The 24,177-nt window shown below is 34.3% G+C and overlaps 1 protein-coding gene across 7 annotated transcripts in view; it reads right to left on the minus strand.

Moving 5' to 3' along the window:
- MYO6 (myosin VI) overlaps positions 1 to 24,177 on the minus strand; it is a 155,991-nt gene that overhangs the window by 40,788 nt on the left and 91,026 nt on the right. For 6 of the 7 annotated variants that reach the window (XM_032339239.1, XM_032339235.1, XM_032339241.1 and 3 more), the window contains exons 11-19: positions 22,162 to 22,342; positions 16,609 to 16,753; positions 14,055 to 14,212; positions 12,372 to 12,463; positions 10,005 to 10,077; positions 8,164 to 8,291; positions 4,528 to 4,623; positions 4,062 to 4,235; positions 118 to 156 (exon numbers count right to left, since the gene is read on the minus strand). In XM_032339239.1, coding sequence (XP_032195130.1) covers positions 118 to 156; positions 4,062 to 4,235; positions 4,528 to 4,623; positions 8,164 to 8,291; positions 10,005 to 10,077; positions 12,372 to 12,463; positions 14,055 to 14,212; positions 16,609 to 16,753; positions 22,162 to 22,342 — 1,086 coding nt within the window. Of the gene's footprint in view, positions 1 to 117; positions 157 to 3,569; positions 3,715 to 4,061; positions 4,236 to 4,527; positions 4,624 to 8,163; positions 8,292 to 10,004; positions 10,078 to 12,371; positions 12,464 to 14,054; positions 14,213 to 16,608; positions 16,754 to 22,161; positions 22,343 to 24,177 lie in introns of those variants that run through there. The other variant, XM_032339242.1, reaches the window with a different exon arrangement.

Genomic DNA, 24,177 nt, shown 5'->3' on the forward strand with positions numbered 1-24,177 from the left:
AAAATCTTTAAAAAAAAAAATTTCTAATCATTCCAGGTTTACTGTGCCTATTTGAGTAATTACTAATAATTTAAAGAGGACCATTTAAAAACCCTGGATTTTTCTAAGTGTACTCACAGTACTTCGAAGTTTATCCAGAAGCAGATTTAGTTGTGTCTGTAGAAGAAAGAAAATCACTTCATTATTTCAAAAAGCAAAAGTACGCAATGTTATTAAGTTAATATTAGCTCTCCAACATTAGCATAAAATAACATGCAATAACATCAACATACAACACTGTACAATTTAACAACTGATACATAAATTCTTTGACAGTAACATGCACTATATGGCTAATATAATGCTAAGGACAATAACTTACATGACTTATACAGAACTTATATCATTAAAAGACTGAATATTAGCAAGGCTAAAAAATATACATGCACACTTGCAGGTGGAATGGAAGAGCAAAAAGTGTACAGGCAACAAAGGAAGTAAATGAAAATACAGCAGATGCATTCCAGAAGAGATTAACGGGGCAGTACTTGAATATGTAGCAAGCTGGGTGTAGCTGCTGTCAGATTCCACTGAAGAATGAAGACATACTTAAAATACATACTAACGGTATATATTGGAAATGTTTTATATAACACTTATCTTAAATGAATTGTCCTGCCTAGCTAAAGAAACCCTCTGTTATTTTTTTTTAAGAGATTTTATTTATTTATTTGACAGAGAGACACAGCGAGAGAGGGAATACTGGCAAAGGGAGTGGGAGAGGCAGAAGCAGGTTTCCCACTGAACAGGGAGCCTGATGGGGGGCTTGATCCCAGGACGCTGGGATCATGACCTGAGCAGAAGGCAGACCCTTAATGACTGAATCACCCAGGCGCCCCCCCCATTTGTTATTTTAAAATATTTCACATTCCAGTTATTTTTAAAAGCTTGGACAATTTTCTCAAAAACAACTTGATAATAAACACTATGGGTTACTATATTTTCCTATTTATAATAATATTAAGTGGTAATAATTTAAACTGGTTTAATACATTAATAACATGATTTGCTTTATTTCTCTACAAAGTAAATTATATAAAATTCTTATGTCAATTTTATACTAAGATGCTTGTTATACTACTCACAAAAAGATTAAATTAAGATGCTAATTCTTAAATCAACATACTGGATCATAGCTATATTTAATAATAATAATAACTGGTAGATTGTACTGAATGCATTCCATGAGTCAGGCACTGCTTCAAAGCTTTTCACAGGCATTATCATGTTCAATCTGCACAACAATTCTAATTATTATTATATATATATTTATATTATATATTTATTTATATTTATAATTCTATATATTTTTATTATGTAATATAAATACAATTATATAATACTATTATATAATTCTAATTCTATATTATTAGCCTCATGTTTTAGGTGCAAGCATTAAGATTCAAGGAGATAACTTACTTGCTTAAGACCATGGAACTAGTAATGATAAAGCCAAAATTCCAACAAGGCCTAATAAAGTTCATTCTTTCACCCATGGTACTGAAGTGTACTTCAGATATCATAGAGTTAAGTCATAAAAATGGAATGAATTTCCCAATGGATTAAAAAAATACAGCCATACCCCACTTATCTGGCTGACTGAGTTTGGACAACTTTTATCAATCTGGATCACTAAATAACTGAAGAGCAAGTACGAGAGCCACTAATTTGAACAGAAAACTGTCACAAAGTCCATGCCTCTTAATCCACAGACTAAGCACAGTGCTCTCCAAAAAAAATGGAGACAGAGTAGAAGCAGCAAAAACAAACTTGAGAGAAGAGGGGAAAATGTCAGTTACCAAGGAAGCAGTCAATGGCTGAAAGGTATAAACAGTTTTATGAAACCCACGCTTTATTTGTATTTTATTTTCATTTTAAAGCATACAAATATTTATATACATAATAGAGTAAGATTTCCATCAAAAAGGATTATTTTTCTAAAACACTAACAGTAAAAGAATTATGTTTCAATAACCTGAAAATGTTACTTTTCAGTAGAGAACTGCTGTTTCTCAGAAATGATGGATAACTGAAGTTCTCAGTATAAACGCTAGCCTCTTTTGTTTTATTTTTTCAAATAACTTGAATTTAACAAGCTATTCTATTTTAAATTAAGAATTACTAATACTAAGACAATTATCATATGGTTTCATTCATATGTGGAATATAAGAAACATCGCAGAGGATCATAGAGGAAGAGGATCAAGGAGAAAGCTAAATGGGAAGTCATTAGAGCAGGAGACAACCATGAGAGACTCTTTACTATAGGAAATAAACTGAGGGTTGCTAGAGGGGAGAGGGATGGGGGGATGGGTTAACTGGACGATGGGCATTAAGGAGGGCACATGATGTGATGAGCACTGGATATTATACACAACTGATAGATTGCTGAATACCACTCTGAAATTAATGATATATGTTGGCTAATGGAATTTAAATTAAAAAGAATTATTAATACTTCATATTAAAGTATCTCATAAAACATTTTAAAATTTTATTAATAATATCAGTTTTAGGTTTTAGCAGTTTAATATGCAAAATATATCTTATTTTGCACATAAGCAGTATTTAGACATTTCAAGTGTCAACATAATACTTTAATTCAGAGAATTTTAAGAATGTTTTTGTTTTTATTTATATTGTCTAAAATTTCAAGTATGTTCTTACCAGCAATACTACTATAATACTAGAGTACAAAAACAATAATAATAACCATTTCATTTAGGTTAATATATTATTTAAACTAATCTGCTATCATATGTCTACTCAGGAATTTCAGGGTATCAAAATAAGAGGAAAAACTATTGTTCAAGAGAATTAGGAACTCATAATTAATGAATATAACTTATAACAAAGTTAGACTTTTTATTCAATTACCTGAAAAGTATTAAAAGCTTTCTCTTACATTTATATTTATTTTTTAAAAAGTCTAGCTTTATAAACATTATTTTATGAAGGTAGTTATTTAGAGCTTATTTCAAGCCACAAGGGATTTCAGGAGCCTTACACTGTTGTTATTATTATAGTATTCTCATGCTTAAATAGTTTCTAATTACACCATTTTTTAATATTTAAAATACTCATAATGAAACCTACATGCAGAATTTTCTTATAAATACAACAACAATATTTTATGGAAATGCATAAAAGAGTTCATTTCATGTCTTTGTCCTATTTATTATGATTTTTTATTCATTTAACTTATGATACAAAAGTTTTAAAATCACCTTTCTCTATGCTAAATACTCAACAATTCGAACCAATTAGTAGTGTTCTATTTCTAAGACACATCATGTGACAATTCCTTGTCAGACTTCAAAGAATAAATTTCTGATCCAAAATAAACAAACGAGATGTTCTTCAATGTTAAATAAGCAGTTTGAAGGGTTTGTCACACAAAGCACTTATCTTTTACAAAGTTATTAAAAGCTTTAATCAAATTTCAGTGCAATACATACACCCATAAAGCACAGTGAAAGAAAACACACTGAAAATAAATTAAAAACTGAATCATTGACTTGAGACGGGCTCTTTTTAACATGGCAGCCATTCTATAAATAAGAGTCTATGAAAGTGATCATTTACCTGAAGCCCCTGGCTGTGCCTGCTTTTCTCTCTCAACTCAACTAGTCCTCTCTAGCCATCCCGAGCTGGACTACTCCAGCTAAAACAAAACTGTTGAATGAGGAAGGAAACAGAAAACACATGGGAAAGAGAAGGTTTGAAGGTCAACCAAACAGTAAGCAGAAGCAAGAACATTAGGAGAAGCAGGTATGAATCGGATATGTTAAGCAACAAGAAAGAACAGATTCATAAAATTTTAAGAATTTCTGTATGTACAATTACTACACCTATTTTATGTTATTTTGTATGCAAATATCAACAAGGCAGGGTCTGCTCTTGCATTTCACTCATGGGATTTTTTATAGTAATCTATATTATCTTCTATAAGTATAAAACAATATATTTTACTCTAAATGCAACAAAAACAATATTTCAAGTAATAAATTTAACACAAATACCTTAAACTTGTTTCCCACACTGATGAAGCTAAGTTTTCCTGCTTTTTGTTTAGTATCCTTGTTGTTATTTGTGGATGATTCAAATAACTCTCGTATAAATTTATCCCTGGACTCACATATTAAGGATTCAAGAGACATATGTAAAGCATCATTATTTTTTTCCACAAATTGGGTCTGAAAAATAAAGGAACAGGAATGATTCAGTCCATTCTATGGTAATATCCTTTGATATAGCTCTGTTCAATAGAATTTTTCAAGATGACAGAACTGTTCTGTATCTGCACTGTCCAACACAGTTGCCACCAATATAGACACGGAGCACATGAAGTATGGCTAGTGTACTGAGGAACTAAATTTTAAACTTTATTAAATTTAAATGGAAATAACAGATGTGGCTAGAGATTAACATTCTGTACAGTGAAGCTTCAACTTCAGATGGTTTTCTCTTGGTAAAAGTCATACTCACTGTTTCATAGCACACTGCCCCTGCAAAATGCCGGATAATGAAGCCTTCATCATCTCTGATGTTCCTATGAATTGCCAACTTAGATTTTCTGGGTATCTGAAAAGAGTACATATATCAGTTATTAAAATATCAAAAACAGATTACATAATTTCCTTTAGAAAACATCTGGGATGTGAAATACTTAAATTATAAAGGGTACACAGAAATGTACCCCTGAAACAAATAATACATTATATGTTAATTTTAAAAAATTAAAAAACATTTAAAGGATATTTTCACACTTCACACAATTATATTACCTTTGAAACATCTAGTAAGCTTTAAACTACCAATGAAATCTAGCAAGTATTTGGTTATAATCTCTTAGAAAAGAAAAAAGGACTAAGACAAAAAAAACAACACTGTAAGTATGCAAAACAATGGGCATTTTTATAAAGTTAACTATTTATGTTTAAAGTAGTGGTTCTTGACCTTGATTGGCAAATTACCCGAAGAACTTTTTTTAATTTATTTTTCTTAATTTTAATAAACATATAATGTATTTTTATCCCCAGGGGTACAGGTCTGTGAATAGCCAGATTTACACACTTCACAGCACTCACCATAGCACATACCCTCCCCAATGTCCATAACTCCTCCCCCACCATCCCCCCCTCTCCCAACCCCCTTCCCCCAGCAACCTTCAGTTTGTTTTGTGAGATTAAGAGTCACTTATGGTTTGTCTCCCTCCCAATCCCATCTTGTTTCATTATTCTTCTCCTACCCCCTTAAGCCCCCCATGTTGCATCTCTACTTCCTTATATCAAGGAGATCATATGATAGTTGTCTTTCTCCGATTGATTTATTTCGCTAAGCATGATACCCTCTAGTTCCATCCATGTCATCGCAAATGGCAAGATTTCATTTCTTTTGATGGCTGCATAATATTCCATTGTGTATCTATACCACATCTTCTTTATCCATTCATCTGTGGATGGACATCTAGGTTCTTTCCATAGTTTGGCTATTGTAGATATTGTTGCTATAAACATTTACCTGAAGAACTTTTAAACCTCCTAAATCCCATACCATTTATATCCGATGATTCCTAGCTACAGCCAAGGTCGTTCTAAAACACATCTGAAATCAGTACAGGAACTTTTCCACTATTACAGCTATACATTCTAACATGTGTATAGAGGAGCCTGAATCTACCTGAAGGACACTGAATCATTTTAGGGTTATACTATCAATTATAGCATCTCATATTTAAAAATCTCAAAATGCCTTCATATAAGAGCATACGTCTGACCCTCAAAATAACCTAAGGATAAGAAAGACATTCTCATTTAAAAATGCAGAAGCCTGGGGCAACCTGGGTGGCTCAGTGGGTTAAGGCCTCTGTCTTCGGCTCAGGTTGTGATCCTAGAGTCCTGGGATGGAGCCCCACATCGGGCTCTCTGTTCCGTGGGGGGCCTGCTTCCCCCCCCACCACCCGTTGCCTCTCTGCCTCCTTGTGATCTCTGTCTGTCAAATAAATAAATAAAATCTTAAAAAAAAAAAATGCAGAAGCTAAGACTTTGAGAGCCTTACCAGGCCTTTTCTAGGTGAGAGAGCTGGCAGATCAAGGAGGCTCTTCTCTGAGGTGATAACACCAGCATGAGTCAGAGTAAAGGCGCTGGACTCAAAATGTCTGGCCTGATTCCCAATTCCACCACTTTCCTTACTATGCTACACATGACCGGTCACTTAACCTTTTTGTGTATGTCTCCTCATCTCTGGCATGGGGATACAAACAGGATCCACTGCAGGGATTATGAGGATTAAATAAAATACTTCAAGTAAAACCCTTAGATCAATGACTAGCACATACTATGTGTTCAATAGATAATGATTATTATTTTTATTTCCAAAGAATTATAACAAAAGCAATGGTTTATAAAAATTAGAATTTACTGTCTTGCTCTTGTTCTCTTTTGAAACAAGCAGCCAAAGTCCATTCTTGATGTTTTAGCTTGCTGTCCCTATAGTTATATTTACTATATAACTCCAGGTAGTCACAATTCTGTTGACCAGCAATCAGTACTCTTGTTAAAGGTAATCATGCATCAGGCTGGTCATTACAAAGACCAGTGAACAGTAAATAAATAGGACTGGATATAACACATCTTCAATCATAGCAAAAGTTTGTTGAGGGAGGATACATATTGTTTTATTTCATTCTCCACTGAAGAGAAACAGCTTCCCATTATAAGAAATATTTAAGGATACAGAAGAACTCCAAGTCAGTGGGACAAGTGATTGTTAGATTCAGTCCCCTTAAGGTTATCATAATTACATTAGCTTTTCAAGGAAATACATTCAACCTATTTACCTAACACATTCTTAATTTAGTTACTGATGTATGGAAACAAGAATATTTGTCTTCATTCACTTCAGCTCTTAGGGCTATCAAAGCCCTGGCTGTTACACTAGGTTACAATCTCAAAACAATAAACAGAATGGGAGGCATTTGCCACTCTAAGCAGCTTCTCTTCCTTTTCCTGCCTTTCCTTTGTTGTCCTCTGTAAGTTAAGGCAGCACCTATCTTCCTGGATCAAATTAACATCCACATTTCTCTGGGCTAATCAGTTCTTACTGGGCACAAGGATGGAGGTGTCCTTGTATTACCTCAAGTAATGACAGCTGAGTGTAAAGATAAACACAGAATTAGGTGAATAAGGTAAACCCCAAGAGCCACAGGGGCCAGCCTCATGCAGAACAGCCCTACAATTCACTGCTGCAAGGATTCAACCTCAGCTCTATATCCCAACAGCAGTGCAGGGAACTAAGTCTTCTGGCGCCTGGGTGGCTCAGTCAGTTGAGCGGCTGACTCCTGGCTTTGGCTTAGGTCATGATCTCAGGGTCATAAGACTGAGCCCCCTGTCAGGCTCTGTGCTCAGCACAGAGTCTGCTTGAGATCCTCTCTCCCTCCCCCTCTGCCCCTACCCCTGCACATGTGCTCTCTCTCTAAAATTAAAAAAAAAAAAATCTTCAAAAAGGGGTAGAAAAAAACAAGTGTACTTCTCATTTATTTCTACAGCTCTGTGTCTGGTTTTCCCTTCAGCTAATTCTTCTACTGCTTCAGTTTCTATGTCTGTCTCTGGGTATATTTTCCATTCAAAACTCCCTAGGAAAGAACATTAAAATAAATTGCCTACCCGTTATCTAATATGGATTGCTTGCACCAGTCAGTCTCTAAGCCATGAACTTTACTGCTCGTCTTATAAATGTGCAGACTGGCGGCTCTTTGTGATTCTAGGTGCTAACCCCTGGAACATGATCAAGGTCACATGATAGAAAAAAAAGCAACTCGTGGCCACTTTACTAAAAGGAAGAACATAAAAACAGCAGGTAAAATATTTTGTACATTTTAGATTGATAAAATGTACTTTCTATCCAGCTAAAAGGGTCTTCATTAGATAGATCATCATCACCCAAACTATACATGTATAAATTCAGTGCCTATCTACAGAAGATGCTGTGCTGAATAAATTACAGTTATTCTCAGCCCCATATAATTTATTATTCTGATTATTTAATATGCAGTATCTAGTATATCTTTCTAAAGATTTCTCTTCCCACCACAGAGTCTCAGTTTTGGAATGGTAAACTCACAGTGAGTCGGAAATGTTCTTTATGCTTTTGGTGAACTGCAGATGTAAAGTGTTGGTCACTTGGCTGGGGAAGGCGATTTTCTTCATCTAAAATATCCAATATCCCCACTAATTTTGCTTCAATTAAATCTATTCCAAAAAAAATTAAAATATGTTAGGGTAAAAACATTTTAAAGATATATGAACAATTTACTAATCACAAATTTAAAGTACTGGTCAGAAGCAATATAGCAGATTTGTAAATATCCTCACAGGTACAGAAAGCAGGCATTTTATTTCAAATCTGACAATTTTTTGGAAAGTAACATCATATACAGGTTTCTTCCACTATGGAAAAGTCTGCTTTATGCCACTTTGCTTTTATGGAAGACCTACATTAATGCCTATTTTCACTAGCTGAAAGAAATCGAAAGAGAATATTTGCACTTACAAAATGGTAACTGCTTCTCTGATTTATACCATTTTGGCTTTCAAAGTTTTCATAAAAATGCTCTATTTTCAGATAGCAGGGGAAACTAATATAAGTTTTAGAAAAATAACACCAGACACATATAATTAATGTAATAACCATTCTATCTGCAGGCTTGGATGAGAGAGGCTAAAGAACCAAAAATTCCTCCTCTCCATATAATACCTACATTCAAAATGAAGTAAAACTACGGAAACTTTCACATGCACAGCTTTTAAAACTACTTTTCAATACTGACTCAAATGTTTTCCAGCAAAACTTCAGTAACAGCACATTTTTATCCTCCTACCATTCAGGTAATCTGAATTTCCTGCTTATACAAAATATCTATAAAATATAAAGTGCTTAAAAAAGTATATAAAATCTATTAAATGGGACAAGACTCCAAAAGCTATGAACGTATGAAAAGAAATCAAAATTCTAACTGCATTGTTCAGAGAATGATACTTTTTAGGCAAGTGGTGATGGTGAAAGGGGGGCAGCTGAATTAAGCTATAAATGAGTATTTTGATAGAAGGATATGAAAGTGGGCAAAAGATAAACAAAATAGGAGGAGTTCCAGCCAAGATATAAAGTCAAAGGCACAGAGATCTGAGAAAGGCTGTGATGTGTAAAGGAAACACTCTGTGAGCCAGCTAGGATGTAAAAATGTTTTGGAAAGTTGTATCAGTATAAAGTATTATTACTATTACTATTATTATTATTATTATACATTGTTTCCAAATGTAGCACATGAGTTACTGACTCAATTGTCATATGGAGTTTTGAAAACAAAGTCTGCCCACAGTTGATTTTCATGATGAGGTAGGAAAATAAAGAAAGATTGAGCACTAGGCTGAGGGGTGACAGGGAAAGGTTTCCTTACTGATAAAAACAGAAACCCTGTTCTCCTGGCTGCACTGCATTATCCAGATCTGACACATGAAACTTGTGAAGCTAACTTGCAATGGATCGGAGGGTGCTGACAATGCAGAGAACAAAACAAGGGAACTAAACTACAGAAGAGTCAAACACTGAAAAACCTAACTCAGAGCCTGGCTAACCTATGGGCTTCCTCAAGTAAGGTAATTTATCTCTTTACTACTTAAGGCATTTAGTTCCCATCTTACTCACATGTTGGCTGTTTAAGAATGAAAATGTTCATCACGGTAAACAAAAGAAATTTAAGGAAAACTTTCGCCAAGGGCTGAATTTGATGCCTTGGTAGGAAAAAAACTTCCTGGCAGAACAAGAGAAATAAAACTTTTCTCAAATACCAGAGTTTCAAGTCCCATAACAATTAATTTCAATCACAGAGCACAGAAAAATTACTAGTAAAAGCATGTACTATATCTTCCATATTTTCCAAAAGTAGAATAAAAAAAACCACATACCTATACAGTCCTGATTATCCACATAATGCACTTCATTAACACCTAAACCTTCTTTTTGATAAAGTTCTTGTTCCTAAAATAAAATAATCATAATCACAGATATGGAAATACTGTTATGATATGAAATGGTGTGTTTTGTGCCACTTCTCATAACTTTTGTTGATTAGTCCAGAGTACAAAGGCTCATACCAACTAGTTCAGGGGTTAAGGAGACTTACAAAACATTAGGGAAGAAAGATCCCTGCCCCTAAAGCAATGTAAAGTCAGAAACTAATGACCAATATATGATTTATATATGTGGAAATGTTCCCACCTACAGATAAGCACACTTTTCTTGAAATATGCAGAGAAATTACACACACATACGGAGATCTGTTCAAACTCAAGGAAAGGTCAGGCTCTGAAATACCTTCAGCAATTTTAAAGTCAAACTTATTAGAAAAATAGACCAAGAGTCAGCAAACTTTTTCTGCAAAGGGCCAGAGAGTAAATATTTTCAATTGTGAGTCACATGGTCTTTGTCAAAACTACTCAATTAAGCCACTACAGCACAAAAGCAGCCATAGATAACAGTTAATGAAGAAACATGGCTGTGTTCCAATAAAACTTCATTTGCATAAATAGGCAGCCTGCTGGATCTGTCCCAAAGGCCATAGTCTATCAACCCCTGGAATACACAGAAGAACATAAGAACTTGCTGTGATAGTTTTTAAAAGTTTAAAGAACAGCTAAACAAAGTAGCTCCCTTTGACACGAAACTTCTTCTTCTATTTCCTCAATAGTCCTAAACTGTTGTCCAAAGATAGGAGAGATTTTTAAAATCAAGGAAACAGCAATTAATTGCAAATGGGCTCTAGTAGCTACACAGTGATACATACAAGGAATATAACATTGTAAAAAGTAAGTGTAATTTGGAAGAATAATATACAAGTTAAAGTTGAGTTCCTACATATAAGTCTGGTACCTTCTTAAAGAAAAAAAAAAAAAAGGATTTATCAAAGATGGGTGAGCAATGCATTGAGCTTAGGCTGATGTGTATTTTAATCTTTTTTCCCAAATGTTTAAATATTTCCTCCCACAAGATATACTAGAAAAGGTTTCTATCATTTTAGAAGTCAGTATCCATTTAAGAACCAATCTGAATTTGAAATCCAAACATTTATTTTAAAGAACTGTTATAAAAATAAACATGTATCAAGATACCATCTCCTGGTCATGTTTCTAAATAAAGCTTGCTGGGCTGGTGTGGAAGGGACTGATGAGTATTTGGTTTACCTATTCATTTATGCCAGAATTGGCTTAACCTACAGTATAGTATACAAGTAAAAAGTATAACAGGGAAAGTGCTCGGAAACCCATAAAAACAAAATAAAATAAAAATGTGAGAAAAGATTAATGGAATGGGAAAAGGAAAGAATATTTCACATTTCAAGACCAGATACAGTGGAGAAGAGAACTTAGAAAACTTAGAAAACTAATATGAGGAGAACATGGTTGTGGGCCAGCCGCTCGAAGGTGGGTTCAGACCTGCAGTAGTCAGTAAACTGCTCTGGTAATCAGTTTCTTCATTTGTAAAATAAAAAGCTGAAATAGATCATCTCTGAGTTCCCTGTAACTCTACTGTCTACATTCAGTAAAACATATCTCCAATAGCTCAAAAAGGAAGGAAAGCCAAATACCAAGGATTTGTACAAAGGAGAATTCAAATATAAGCTAAGAATAGTGAGTCTAATCACACATCAAGTGATCCAAACCTATCTTTACTTATTCTGCAAAGAATTATAAAATAACTTTCCTAGACTTGGGGTTGTGAGTGTTGGTCACACCCGCAGTTACTCACTAGGAGCAGTGGCAACTGGACAGTGCACACTGTAGCCTGGCAGAGAAAGCACTGGCCAGAGGCGCTCCAGGCCAATGGCCACACTGATTTGGTGGCTTTCCTGTGACACAGAGAAAGGGTGAGCAGGTAGCAGAGTGGGTAAAAGCAGAGGAAGGGTGGGAGATGCCAATGTCAAAGATGAGAGTAGAAAGTTGTCCGGCAGTGGCAGAAGTAGGGGCAATAGACTCAGAAAAAGAAACAACGGAAATTCCCAGTCTAGCAAAAGACACTAGTAGGAAGCAATAGATGTTCACTTCTGCGGAGGTGCCTGCTAGAGTTTTTACTGGGTTCCCAAGCTTAGGAGTACAATTAACACTTCTGATGTACCTGAGCAACAGCTAAGCCACTGGGGGCCTGTCCTAGCCATCTCTATCTCCTGAACCACCTTACATTATACCCCTTCTATCAGTGTAACTGCAGCATGTCTCTGATCCTTGAAATTAAAATAGCGTAATGCAGTTCTTAATTTAAATTATAATAGCAATTACCTCTTTCAGAATCCTTTCATTAAAAAATTGTTGAAGTTTTTCATTGCAATAGTTGATGCAAAATTGTTCAAAACTGTTGTGTTCAAAGTACTCTGTAAAATATAAAACCAGAATCAAAAGTCATCAACTTCATATTATAAATTTATCTTAGGATAAAATTTTATTGTATCAATGCTTAGTTTAAAATTAGGTAAAAAAAAATTCACATAATTGTTTTTAGATTCCTCAAATGCTCTTATTTCAAGACAAAATATTTTAAGTATTTAAGTACTGAAAATACTGTGTTTTACTCAACAAAAACAGTGTGTGTTGAATGAGATAAATATTATATAGTGTAAGATACAAAATGTAAGCCACTTACAACAGAATTTTCTTAAGCACAAGTGTTAACAGCAATCTAAATTAACAAAAGAACAAAAATGACCTAAATGCAAGTGCTTTAGATCTTTTTCTGTGTAATCTGTAAAATTACAGTTATAAAAAAACATTATGAACACTAACTCATTTTTAAAATGAAAAGACTATATTACATTATCTCTAAGATCCCTGCAGCTCTAAAATGTTATGATTCTGTGTATGTGCCTGTTACACTAAACCTAGTGCAGACCAGGAAACAAATGTCTGAAGATTCTGAAATCTTAAGTCAGTGATGAGTGTTTGCCTACCTTTGAACAAAAAGTTTTAACATATACATCACTTCAAAACCAAAACTCTATTCCCCCCAAAAAGTAAACACTCAAACTTTCCCTCGGCAAAAGCAAACAAACTACACAGGAAGAAAACACTGCTCATACACAGGCAGAAGGAACACCCACATTGATAAAGCCCAATATAAAATCAGTCAGATTTACTATGAGATTTTTTACAAAACAGTCATTCAAAACAACATGGCATTCAGATGTTAGTGATCCATTTCATTTCTGATTGCAGAGCCCCATGGTTGTTCTCAATATTTATCTTGAATATGTATTAACATAAAATATCTTGTATGTACTTTATGTACTATACTATGTGCTATATCCTTAAAAAATATATTTTTTCATACATAGCTATCTGTTGATAACACTAATGATGAATTTCTACATAGAGCAATGAGTTTGGCTTATATGGTAGGTCAACTAGTACCCAGTACTACATTACTGTCAGTGGTTTTAGGGACTTAATCTTCTTTATTAGTAGCATTCAAGACTTTACCTTTATTCAGTTGCATTTCTTTAGGAGTACAGAGACATCCCCTAACAATAATGGTTTCAATCAACATGTTTTTTTCTTTTTCTTTTTTTTGAGGTGGGGGAGGGGCCAAGGGGAAGAGAGAGAATCTTAAGCAGGCTTCACACCTAGTGCAGACACCAAGCAGAGCTCAATCTCATGACGTTGAGATCATGACCTGAGCCAGAATCAAGAGTCAGATACTTAGCCAAATGAGCCACCCAGGCGCCCCTCAGTCAACATGTTTTAATTTTAGCATTAGTGTGACCAAAATCTATGAGTTTTTCCCTTTCTTAAGCATCGGCTTCCTATTTAAATTACATTATGAAATGAAATCTAAGTATGGACATATAACTGAAAATACATCAAGTGAAAGGTATTACAAGGGAAAAAGGTTTTTTTTACATTTTAAATATATGTGAAAAACTGAATAAAAAATATCAAATACAGATTCATGAACAAAACTGTACTTACCGAAACCAGCAATATCTAGGACTCCAATAAAATAAGATGATGTTTCAAAAGGAAAACACTGATTTACTCTGTTTACCACATGATCAAAAAGATGGCTATAGACAGTCTTTGCCAAGGCATCACGAGCATTGTTTGCTTGCTCCACTTTCAAGGGTACCCTATAAAAGAAGACTATACCAATGAAACTTTTTTACAGTAATAACTGGGAAAATAATGCCAGATATCAAGATCAAAGTGTATCCAAAACATTCACTGTGAAGAACAAAATAAATAGCTACAGAAGGTCATCTGCCAATAGGCACAAATAAATGGGGCTAAGAAGCATAATGAAAGAACTAAAGAAGTTATCTACACGTAGATAAAAAAATGTTTTATTGAGTAAAAACTTTAGGCTCAAAAAATGGTTTTATCTTAATTTATGCTTTATTGTACATGATGAATATATAAAAAATTATTCAGAGGAATAATCTTCCTTTCGACCTTCAAAGATTTACTTTAAATGCAAAGGAAACCGTGTTTAATTCAGGGTAACTTTAAAGTATGGTACCTTATTTAACATTGTTTAGGAAGAAATGTTTACATCTAAAAATCTGGACTGTCCAATTCTACTATTTAATATAAGTAACTACACAACAATGCTAGATGTTGCAGATACAGACACAGAGCCCTCTTCCTAAAGAAAATTATACTCTAATGAAGAAACTACCATAAAAGTGAATTTTCAAAACGCATGCTTAATGCTATCATAAGGGTAAGTAGGAGGCACCATGGGAACACCAAAAAAAGAAAAAAAGTCAAATTTGGAAGTAACCTTAAAAGTCTTTCAGCTCGGGGGGCGCCTGGGTACTCAGTGGGTTAAAGTCTCTGCCTTCTGCTTGGGTCATGATCCCAGGTCCTGGGATCGAGCCCTGCATCAGGCTCTCTACTCAGCAGGGAGCCTGCTTCCTCCTCTCTCTCTGCCTGCCTCTCTGCCTACTTGTGATCTCGGTCTGTCAAATAAATAAATAAAATCTTAAAAAAAAAAGTCTTTCAGGTCGGGGCACCTGGGTGGTTCAGTGGGTTAAAGCCTCTACCTTCAGCTCAGGTCATGATCTCAGGGTCCTGGGATCAAGCCCCGATGGGCTCTCTGCTCAGCGGGGAGCCTGCTTCCCCCTCTCTCTCTGCCTCTCTGCCTACTTGTGATCTCTGTCTGTCAAATAAATAAATAAAATCTTCAAAAAAAAAAAAAGAAAGAAAGAAAAAGTTTTTCAGGTCAGACTAATACTTGAATCTCTTCTAAACTGGTTTTCCAACTTAAACTTCCTGCAACAGAACCCCTTCCTAAAGTGAAACTTCTCTGAGTACTCCATACATAAAACACATAAAAGAAGTGCTTTAACAAAGGAGAAGTGAAGGAAATGCTACCTGAAGATCACACACGTGTGCATTTACTGTAGTTCCCTTGCATCCCAGAAATATTTCCAAGGAAAAGCAACTGTATGTATAGTAATACATTCTCCTTGGTAAGGTTTACTTTATAAATATTTGGAATTAGTTTAGCAAACAATCAGGCTAAACATACCTTGCTAATGTTTCCCAAAATGAAAGAAGTACCAAACTTTCTGTGTGGCTAAAAGTTTGTTTTTAAATCCTTCTTAGATAAATTTGTTGAAAATCTTCCTGAAATAGGTCACTAGAGCTCACTGACTGCCTTATTTAGCAAGGGATAGAGGATCTGACTTTTTTCCCTACAAATGAAGATCTTACAGTGCCTCAGAATGACGGCTGAATATCGATTTTATTTTATAGTATCAAAAACAGAAATGCCTAAAACACAGGATATTGAGCCAAAAGTATACAGAGGCCCAAATACAACCTAGAAGTTCTTGGTTACAGATCAGAGAAACTTTGGCTACGCTCTTATTTTCCTATCATTTGCAATTTCCTCTAAATGAAGACTCCAAGAGGTAAGGGGGAAATCCATTTGCTGTGTGTTTTATTGGAGTAAGTTTTACTTAATAAGTTTTAGAACATGACAGTTGCAAGGAAAATGACTTTTAAAGTAAAATGATCTGTTTCCTTCTGAAACTAAATGGTGATGGTTGTACAACCTTGTAAATACACTTTAAAAATACTAAACTGTACCTTTTAGAAGAGTGAATTATTTCTCAAAAAAAAAAAGTCTGGAAAATTTGGAAAAATATTGTTGCCTAAAACAAATATTAACATAATCAACTCATATTTTTGTAGTTGTACAAAAGTAAACTTCTCTTACTTTATAAACTACAAATAATAAACTTTATAAACTACTTTATAAACTACAAATAATAAACTTTATAAACTACAAATCTGTGGCATTCGGCATATCTGTAAGGAACAACTTAAAGAGCAGCATTTACTTGTATAGTAGATTACTGCAGTAATATGCACAGAATTCTTACCTATCAAGCATATGTTTTAGAACATTATAATGATCATAAAGATCAACTTTAAATCTCATTGTTCTCAAAGAAAGATTTTTCCCTGACAAACCATAAGGCAGCATTTTTACAGAGCAGTGAATTAAGGAACTTACTTTATAACTGTTCCTTTGGTGCCCCCTGCTGTTGTTAGCATGACTCTTGTAGTTAAACTTACACGAAGATCATCTTGATCCAAACCTAGTAATTCAGCACAATATTCCAATGCCTGAGTAGATTTATTCTTCAGATTACAACCACCTAATGAAAATACATTTAAATTTCAAGTTAACAGACATTTTATAAACCAGACTTCCAAGATCACTTCTTAGAAGTATACTTCACTTACATAAATCTATGGAATAGACCAGGCTTATTTGTGACTTTTAATTTCACTTCACTTTTTTTCACCACCCCACTCAGTGGGTTAAGTCTTTGCCTTTGGCTCAGGTTATGATCAGGATCCTGGGATCAAGCCTCGCGGTGGGCTCTCTGCTCAGCAGGGTGCCCACTTCCTCCTCTCTCCCTGCCTGCCTCTCTGCCTACTTGTGATCTCTGTCATGTAAATAAAATGAAATAAAATAAAATAAAAAAGAGAGAGAGAGATGCCTGGGTGGACCAGTCCATTAAGTGGCTGCCTTCAGCTCAAGTCACGTTCCCAGGGTCCTGGGATCAAGTCCCACATTGGCCTCCTTGCTCAGTGGGGAGACTGCTTCTCTCTTGGCCTCCTCTGCGGGCCACTCTGTCTGCCTGTGCGTGCTCTCTCTCTCTCTCTCTCTGACAAATAAATAAATAAATAAAATCTTTAAAAAAAAAAAAAAGTCATACTGCCAAGGTCAATGGGAGACCCTCACACAAGACAGTCCACGATATAATCTTTCAGCCCATCAATATTAAACTGGACCTTTTCATTTTTTATGACCTGGCAAGCAGAATATACTGATAGATTATAATCCTTGTAAATCTCTAGAAAAATATAATACCTTATCATTAAAATTCATATGATTCCTGAAAACCTTAAGGAATAATTTTAATAGCAAACACTGGCGTTTCAGTAGGTCAGTGTGGCTGGCGCTCAACATATGAGGTTTTATTTATGTGTGTGGTGTATCTCTGTGTACCTATGCTGGGTATGTATGTGCTCCTGTTGCTCAGGAGATAACTGCTATTCCCTGTACATCATATCCATAGATTTCTAGTAATGGAGGATGTTTTAAAAAATATTATGTAAAAAGAACTATACTATAATGCTTTAGTCTCTGGCCTGATGTGGTTGTAAGACTTATTAGCTGTGTAATCCTGAACAAGTCTTTCTGTGTTCCGTTTCTTCATCCATTTAACAGATAATAACTGTACTTATCTAATAAGGCTGTTATAGAGATTAATGAAGTTATATATGTGAAGTTCTCAAAATAGTACCTGGTACACAGTAAGCACTATATAAAGGTTAACTACTATCATTTTTATTGTTACTACTAATAGTTTAAAAGTAAACATTTTACTAATATCTTTAAGGTTTAATGTTTGTAAGTAATTCATTACAAGACTAACTTCAAAACTATAAAGAATGTGAAAAAATCCTGTTTATAAAAAGAAATAAGCTTATCGTGACAAATTAGTAAACTATTTAATACCCTGTCTCAGGAGAAACAGACCATGAGATTTCCGAAGAATAAGGGTTGTGAGCACCTGGGTGGCCCAGTCGGTTAAGTACCTGCCTTCAGCTCAGGTCATGATCCCAGGGTTCTGGGATCAAACCCAGGATGAGTATTTTATGAGCAGGAAGCCCGCTTCTCCCTCTGCCTCTGCCCTTCCCCCCTGCTTCCGCATGCACACACACCCTCTCTCTCTGTCAAAAAAATAAACAGAATCTTAAAAGAAGAAAGAGGGAGAGGAGGATAGGGAGGAGAAGAAGGGGCTTCAGGATAACTCACTGGAGAAAAAACAGCTTTTTCAGCAATGGCACTGAGACTGGGTTTCTGCATGCAAAAGAATGAAGATTGATCCCTGTTTCACGCCATAAATAAAAATTATGAGCTAAAGACCTAAATTATGAACTAAAACTATTAAACTCGTGATCTTGGACCAGGTAAGGGTTTCTTAGATATGGCACCAAGAGCACAAACAACAAAAAAATCAGACAAATTAGGCTTCATCAAAATGAAAAACTTCTTTGTTTCAAAGAACATTACCCCAAAATTTAAAGGACAAGACACAGATTGAGAGAAAATATTTCCAAATTATATATCTGATAAAGAACCTGTGTATAGAATGTAGTTTTTAAAAAACTCTTACAACTTGACAATAAAAAGACAACCCAATTAATGGGCAAAGGATATAAATAGACATTTCTCAAAAAAATAGATACAGAAGGTCAATAAAGACATGAAAAAATGTTCAATTTCATGGGCCTTCAGAAAAATGTAAATAAAAACCACAATGAAGTAAAACGCTCCACACATACTAGGATGGCTATAATCACACAGACAGTGTTAGGATGTGGAGAAAGAGGAACCTTCATACACTGCTGATGAGAACATGAAATGAATACAGCTACACTGAAGAAGCTGTGGATATTTTTGTAGTTATTTTATCAGAAAATTTATTCTACTATAAATGTTTAGAATACTCCTACTTATATTGAAAAGGTTCTTTGCATGATCCCATAAATGCTATTTTTAACAACAGGGATTTGGGAAGGAATGAGAGGTAAATGCTGAAGTGATGAAAATGTTCTAAAAACTAACCGAAGTGATGACTGCGCAACTTTGACTCTATTAAAAACCACTGAATTGTGTATTTTAAATGGGTGAATTGAACAGTCTATGAACTATATTTCAATAAAGCTGTTACCAAAGAAAAAGAACAAGGGGACAAGAATACTTAGAAGATACACTGAACCTTTAATTCTATGAAAATAAGCTTACTACTGATTTCTAGCTTCTACACACATACACACACACACCATTATCTAAATTACATAGCTCTCAATAAACTGACCAGCAATAATTCATTAATATATTTCAACATTTCTTTTTTACTGTTTTGCAAAGTTTCTTACACACTTTCAGGAATTAGGGAATCACTTTTGTGATGCAGAATTTTAAAAAACAGGCATTTTTTGCATATGCTACCACATAAAACCTTTTCAATACAAGTAGGAGTCTTCTAAACATTTACAGTAGAAAAATTTTCTGATAAGATAATTATAAAAATATCCACAGCTTTTTTGAGTTGTTAGACTATGCCAAAATTGAGCTCTCAAGGAGGGAAAAAAAATCGATTCTAACTAGAAAAAAACCATTTGGTTCTATAGTAAGGATCACAGAAAAGATGAAGATTAATAAAATCTGAGCTATTAAAATTAAAATAACCTATTTTATTTTCTTAAAAGATTTTATTTATTTGAAGAAGAGAGAGAATGAGCAATGGGGAGGCAGAAGGAGAGAGACAGAGAGAAGCAGACTCTCTGCAGGGAGACCTTCAGGGGGCTCAGTCCCAGGACCTGAAGATCATGACCTGAGCCAAAGGCAGACGCTTAACCAACTGACCCACTCAGGGACCCCAAAATAACCTAGTTTATTAGTTTCCTTAATTTGTTGCTTCACTCCAATCTCCTCTGCTTTCTGCTCATTTTTCTTTCAACAGAAGGAATTTTGAGAAGAAAGATAAAAGATAATGTAAATATGTGCTATTTCCCTTTTAACTGTTTAAGTGCTTTTCAACTAACTGGATCACATCACATTTATTGATCCTCTGTATATATCTGCACGCTCTACCACAGCATAATGAGATGTGAAAATGGCAACTATCACTTCTAACATTTCCAAAGTGGGCCTTAATCTAAACTTTTTGTGTGTTACTTAGAAATTTCCACATACTCCCTTTGTATAACAATACTAGAGAGCAAATGAGATATATTCTAACATTCATTACATTTTCAAAATAAGAATACTGAATCCCTCATAAAACCTAAAACTTTAGTGTACACTAAGAACATACTGATTTTGTTTTTTTACATTTTAAACTAGAATTAATTCATATTTTTATTTTACTTATTCATTAAAAACACAGTGATTACTATGTGCTGGACATAAATATTGACATCATTTAATATTTAACACGTTTATTCCCCTATACAACATGAGGCAGGAGTGTTGTTATCCCCCATTTAGAGGTAAGGAAACTGAGACACAGAGAAGTAAAGTTCCTGGCCCAAGGCCACACAAGCAGATAATATGCTTGTGACGAATACTCTGGCTCAAGAGCACGTACTCTTCAACACTACACTGTGCTGCATCTGATGTTACCGACTGCGCAACATCGCAGGATATTAAATCTGAAAGTCATGAAGACTGTTTCAGTCTGCTCATTCACAGGTCAGGACTCTCAGTGAGGTTCAGTGACTGGAGGCAATTTGGGACAATGATCACAAGTACCTAAGTTAGTCAGACTTGGGGAGAACCCAGCTTTCACATCTACAACTTCATTAGTAAATAAATTACTGATGCAGAGGTTTCACTTCCATAAAATATAGATAATGCCCTCTACCCCATTATTTTTACGAAGTTTAGATTAGATTATGATTATGTTGTTTACGATGAAACACAGTATATGAAAGGTCTTGCACATAGCAGGCACATTTTTAAAATGTTCTTTCTTCTTTCTTCTGATGCTCCTTCTTTATATGCATATATACAATGGCTAGGTAATATACTTTAAAAGTACTTCTAATGGACTGTTTCTTCATTATTTTACAAATGAAAAAAGCAAGCGTCAGAAAGCTTCTGGGATCTGACACTAAAGCCCATGTTACTGACTACTATATTAAATGATCTTTTTGATTTTTTTAACTCGTTCTTAGTATAAAATATTTTAATAACGTATTTAACCAGGAGTCAACATTTTTTTTCTCCTAAGTGTCAGATTTTAGGCTTTGCTGGCCATACAGTTTCTATGACAACTACTAAACTCTGCTGCTGTAGCATGAAAGCTGGCACAGATAAGACATAAATGAATGGGTGCAGCTTTGTTCCAACAACACGCTATTTACAGAAACAGGCAGCTGGTCAAATTTGGCCATAGGCCATAGTTTTCCAACCCCTGTAATTCATGGATCAAATTTAAGATTATACAAAAAATGTCTTATTGTTTATGTAGAGACTGAAACCCCTAAGTTGAAAAGTTACTATCATGCAGGCATTAAATGCTCTTTTCAATATGTATAAAGTATGACCTATTTCCTTTCCCAAGTAATAAAGTATATGGGCTTGTACATATTCAATTGCCCTAATTAATGGATCAAAGTTTATATTAATGAACTGGAAAAAATGTCAAAATTCCTTAATAGTATGTGCACATACTGCAGAAGTATAATTATTAGTTGAATATTTTAACTAAATATGACCCTGACAGTCACAGTTACTTATCATTCATAAAATGAGCTTATTTCCCATCACTATCACTGATTTGTTCAAAACAGAGTTCATAATGACTAATAATGCAGCATCCTTCATTCCCAACATTCACTATGTAACATAATATATTCTAGAAATTTCAGGGTATTAAAAACATGCATACAAACAGATTGAATTTACATATGACAAAGAAATGACAGAACTTCTTTCATTCCTCTTTAAACAAAACAAAACAACCACAAACAAAAAAACCTGAAGTGTTGCCGGCTTCCTCAAAATCAATATTTCCAAGGTGCAGGACACCAGCTACCACCCGGAACAGATCAAGTTTTTCTTCATCATCCAAACCAATCTTTTTCATGGCTGTGCACATTCTAATAAAATCTCCATGGTCATCTAACAGAGGATCTTTCAAAGAACCTGCCTTAAGATACTACAAAACAAGAAGACATCAATTAATTGTTCTTTGTCATTATTTAAGTATATTAAAACTACTACACAAGGTCTATTAATGCACTAAATGACATGCAAAAACAAAATGTCAATGGAAAAACTTTACTATTCTATCAATGCAAAAACTAAATGTGCAAAGTATACACAGGATCTCTCTGTATTACTTCTTTCAACTGCCTGTCACTCTACAATTATCTCAATAAATATCAGTCAAAATGGAATGAGAGGTTTTCCAGTTAAATTATAATTTTAATTCTAAGGCATTATAATGCTAAAATACATTAGATAAAAATCTAAATTGAGTGAAAAAGAAGGGAATATCAGTGGTTGAAAGGAATCAATATGAATCCACAGGTCAAAAGGAACTAAAGTGAAAAATTATAATAAAAATTCAAATATAACACTTAGCATTATATTCCTTTAGGTTAACTGCCATCAGTATTCAGCAATAATAAATACTGGACAGACTAATAACAATTTTCATAACCAGAGAATCGATTTTTAGATCCTCCTATATAAGCGTATGAGGTAAGGTGTATTAGTAAGCATTGTGCTTACTCAGAATTTATGCAATGAGTCACATTTCAGAAAAAATAAAGAAAAATTTTCTCTCCTAAAATAATTTACATCAAAAGTATTCATTTGTTAGAACCTATTTAAAAGCTCAGAAGAAAAAATAAGAAATTTAGGGCTGCAGAAACCTTATAGAAGTAGAAAAATAAAAGTTACTGGACACAGAAAAATTGGACTAGGAATTTTCCAGAAATTGACAATGAATAGGTAAAATTAAACAGGTAACGCAGCACCAGAATTAACTGCCCACTAAAGACATCTCTAGGAGATTTTTTCCCCCCTCCCAGATGCCAATTCCTTCCCAGCTAAATTTGGATTATCTTCCACAAAATTCTTTAAAATGCTTAATTATGCTTGGGTGAAATTTCTGGAAAATGTCTAGATAAAGAAATTTAATTTTATTCTTAAAAGAAGCAAAGGAAATAATCACATGCAGCCAAAGTTAATAGAAAACACAGATCATGCAGAATTTTTAGTCTTGCAACTGAATGGTTACTTCATTTAAAATCTTTCTAATCAAATATTAAGAATATATTATTATGGTAGACTAAAAATACTGCATTTTCCTAAAAATGGCACACAGCTTAGACACTCAAATGGAATTAAGCAAAGGATTCTAATTAGTTAAAAATTATCACCTCATCCTCCTGATAAAGAAGACATAAAAAGTAATTTAAACATATTAATCCATTATTCACTTATATATTTTTATATATACACTCAATAATATGAACAAACTATCTCACAAAGTTTGATGACTCTAGAATCACAAAGAGTACACTTTCATCTTATCAGAATACAGAGAGTACATGTTACTCTTTGGAGAGTCAAATCTAGTTTTCCTCCCTCTTTACTCAGTTTTTTCCATGTTAAAGATAAAATTTAGAGATCTATCTTCTTCCTTAAGGACAGATGCACTATCCCTATCCCACTAGGTAATGTTTCCATTATTTTAGTAGGAAGAATAAAATTTCTGTATTTTGATGATACTTCATAAAAATAAAGGTTATCATGACAAAGGAAGATACCATAATAAATATTAAAGTTACTTCTTAAAGTTCCAACCATGAATTTCACCTAAAGTTTATGATTTATAATTCAAGTATTTATGCCTAAAAAATAATTGTTGAAGCACCTGGGTGGCTCAGTTGGTTGAGTACCTGACTCTTGATTTCAGCTCAGGTCATCATCTCTGGGCTGCGAGGTCATGCCCCCCAGAAGGCTGCATGCTCAGCGGGGAGC

This window comes from Mustela erminea, chromosome 4, assembly GCF_009829155.1.
Source record: "Mustela erminea isolate mMusErm1 chromosome 4, mMusErm1.Pri, whole genome shotgun sequence".
Classification (NCBI taxonomy): Eukaryota; Metazoa; Chordata; class Mammalia; order Carnivora; family Mustelidae; genus Mustela; species Mustela erminea.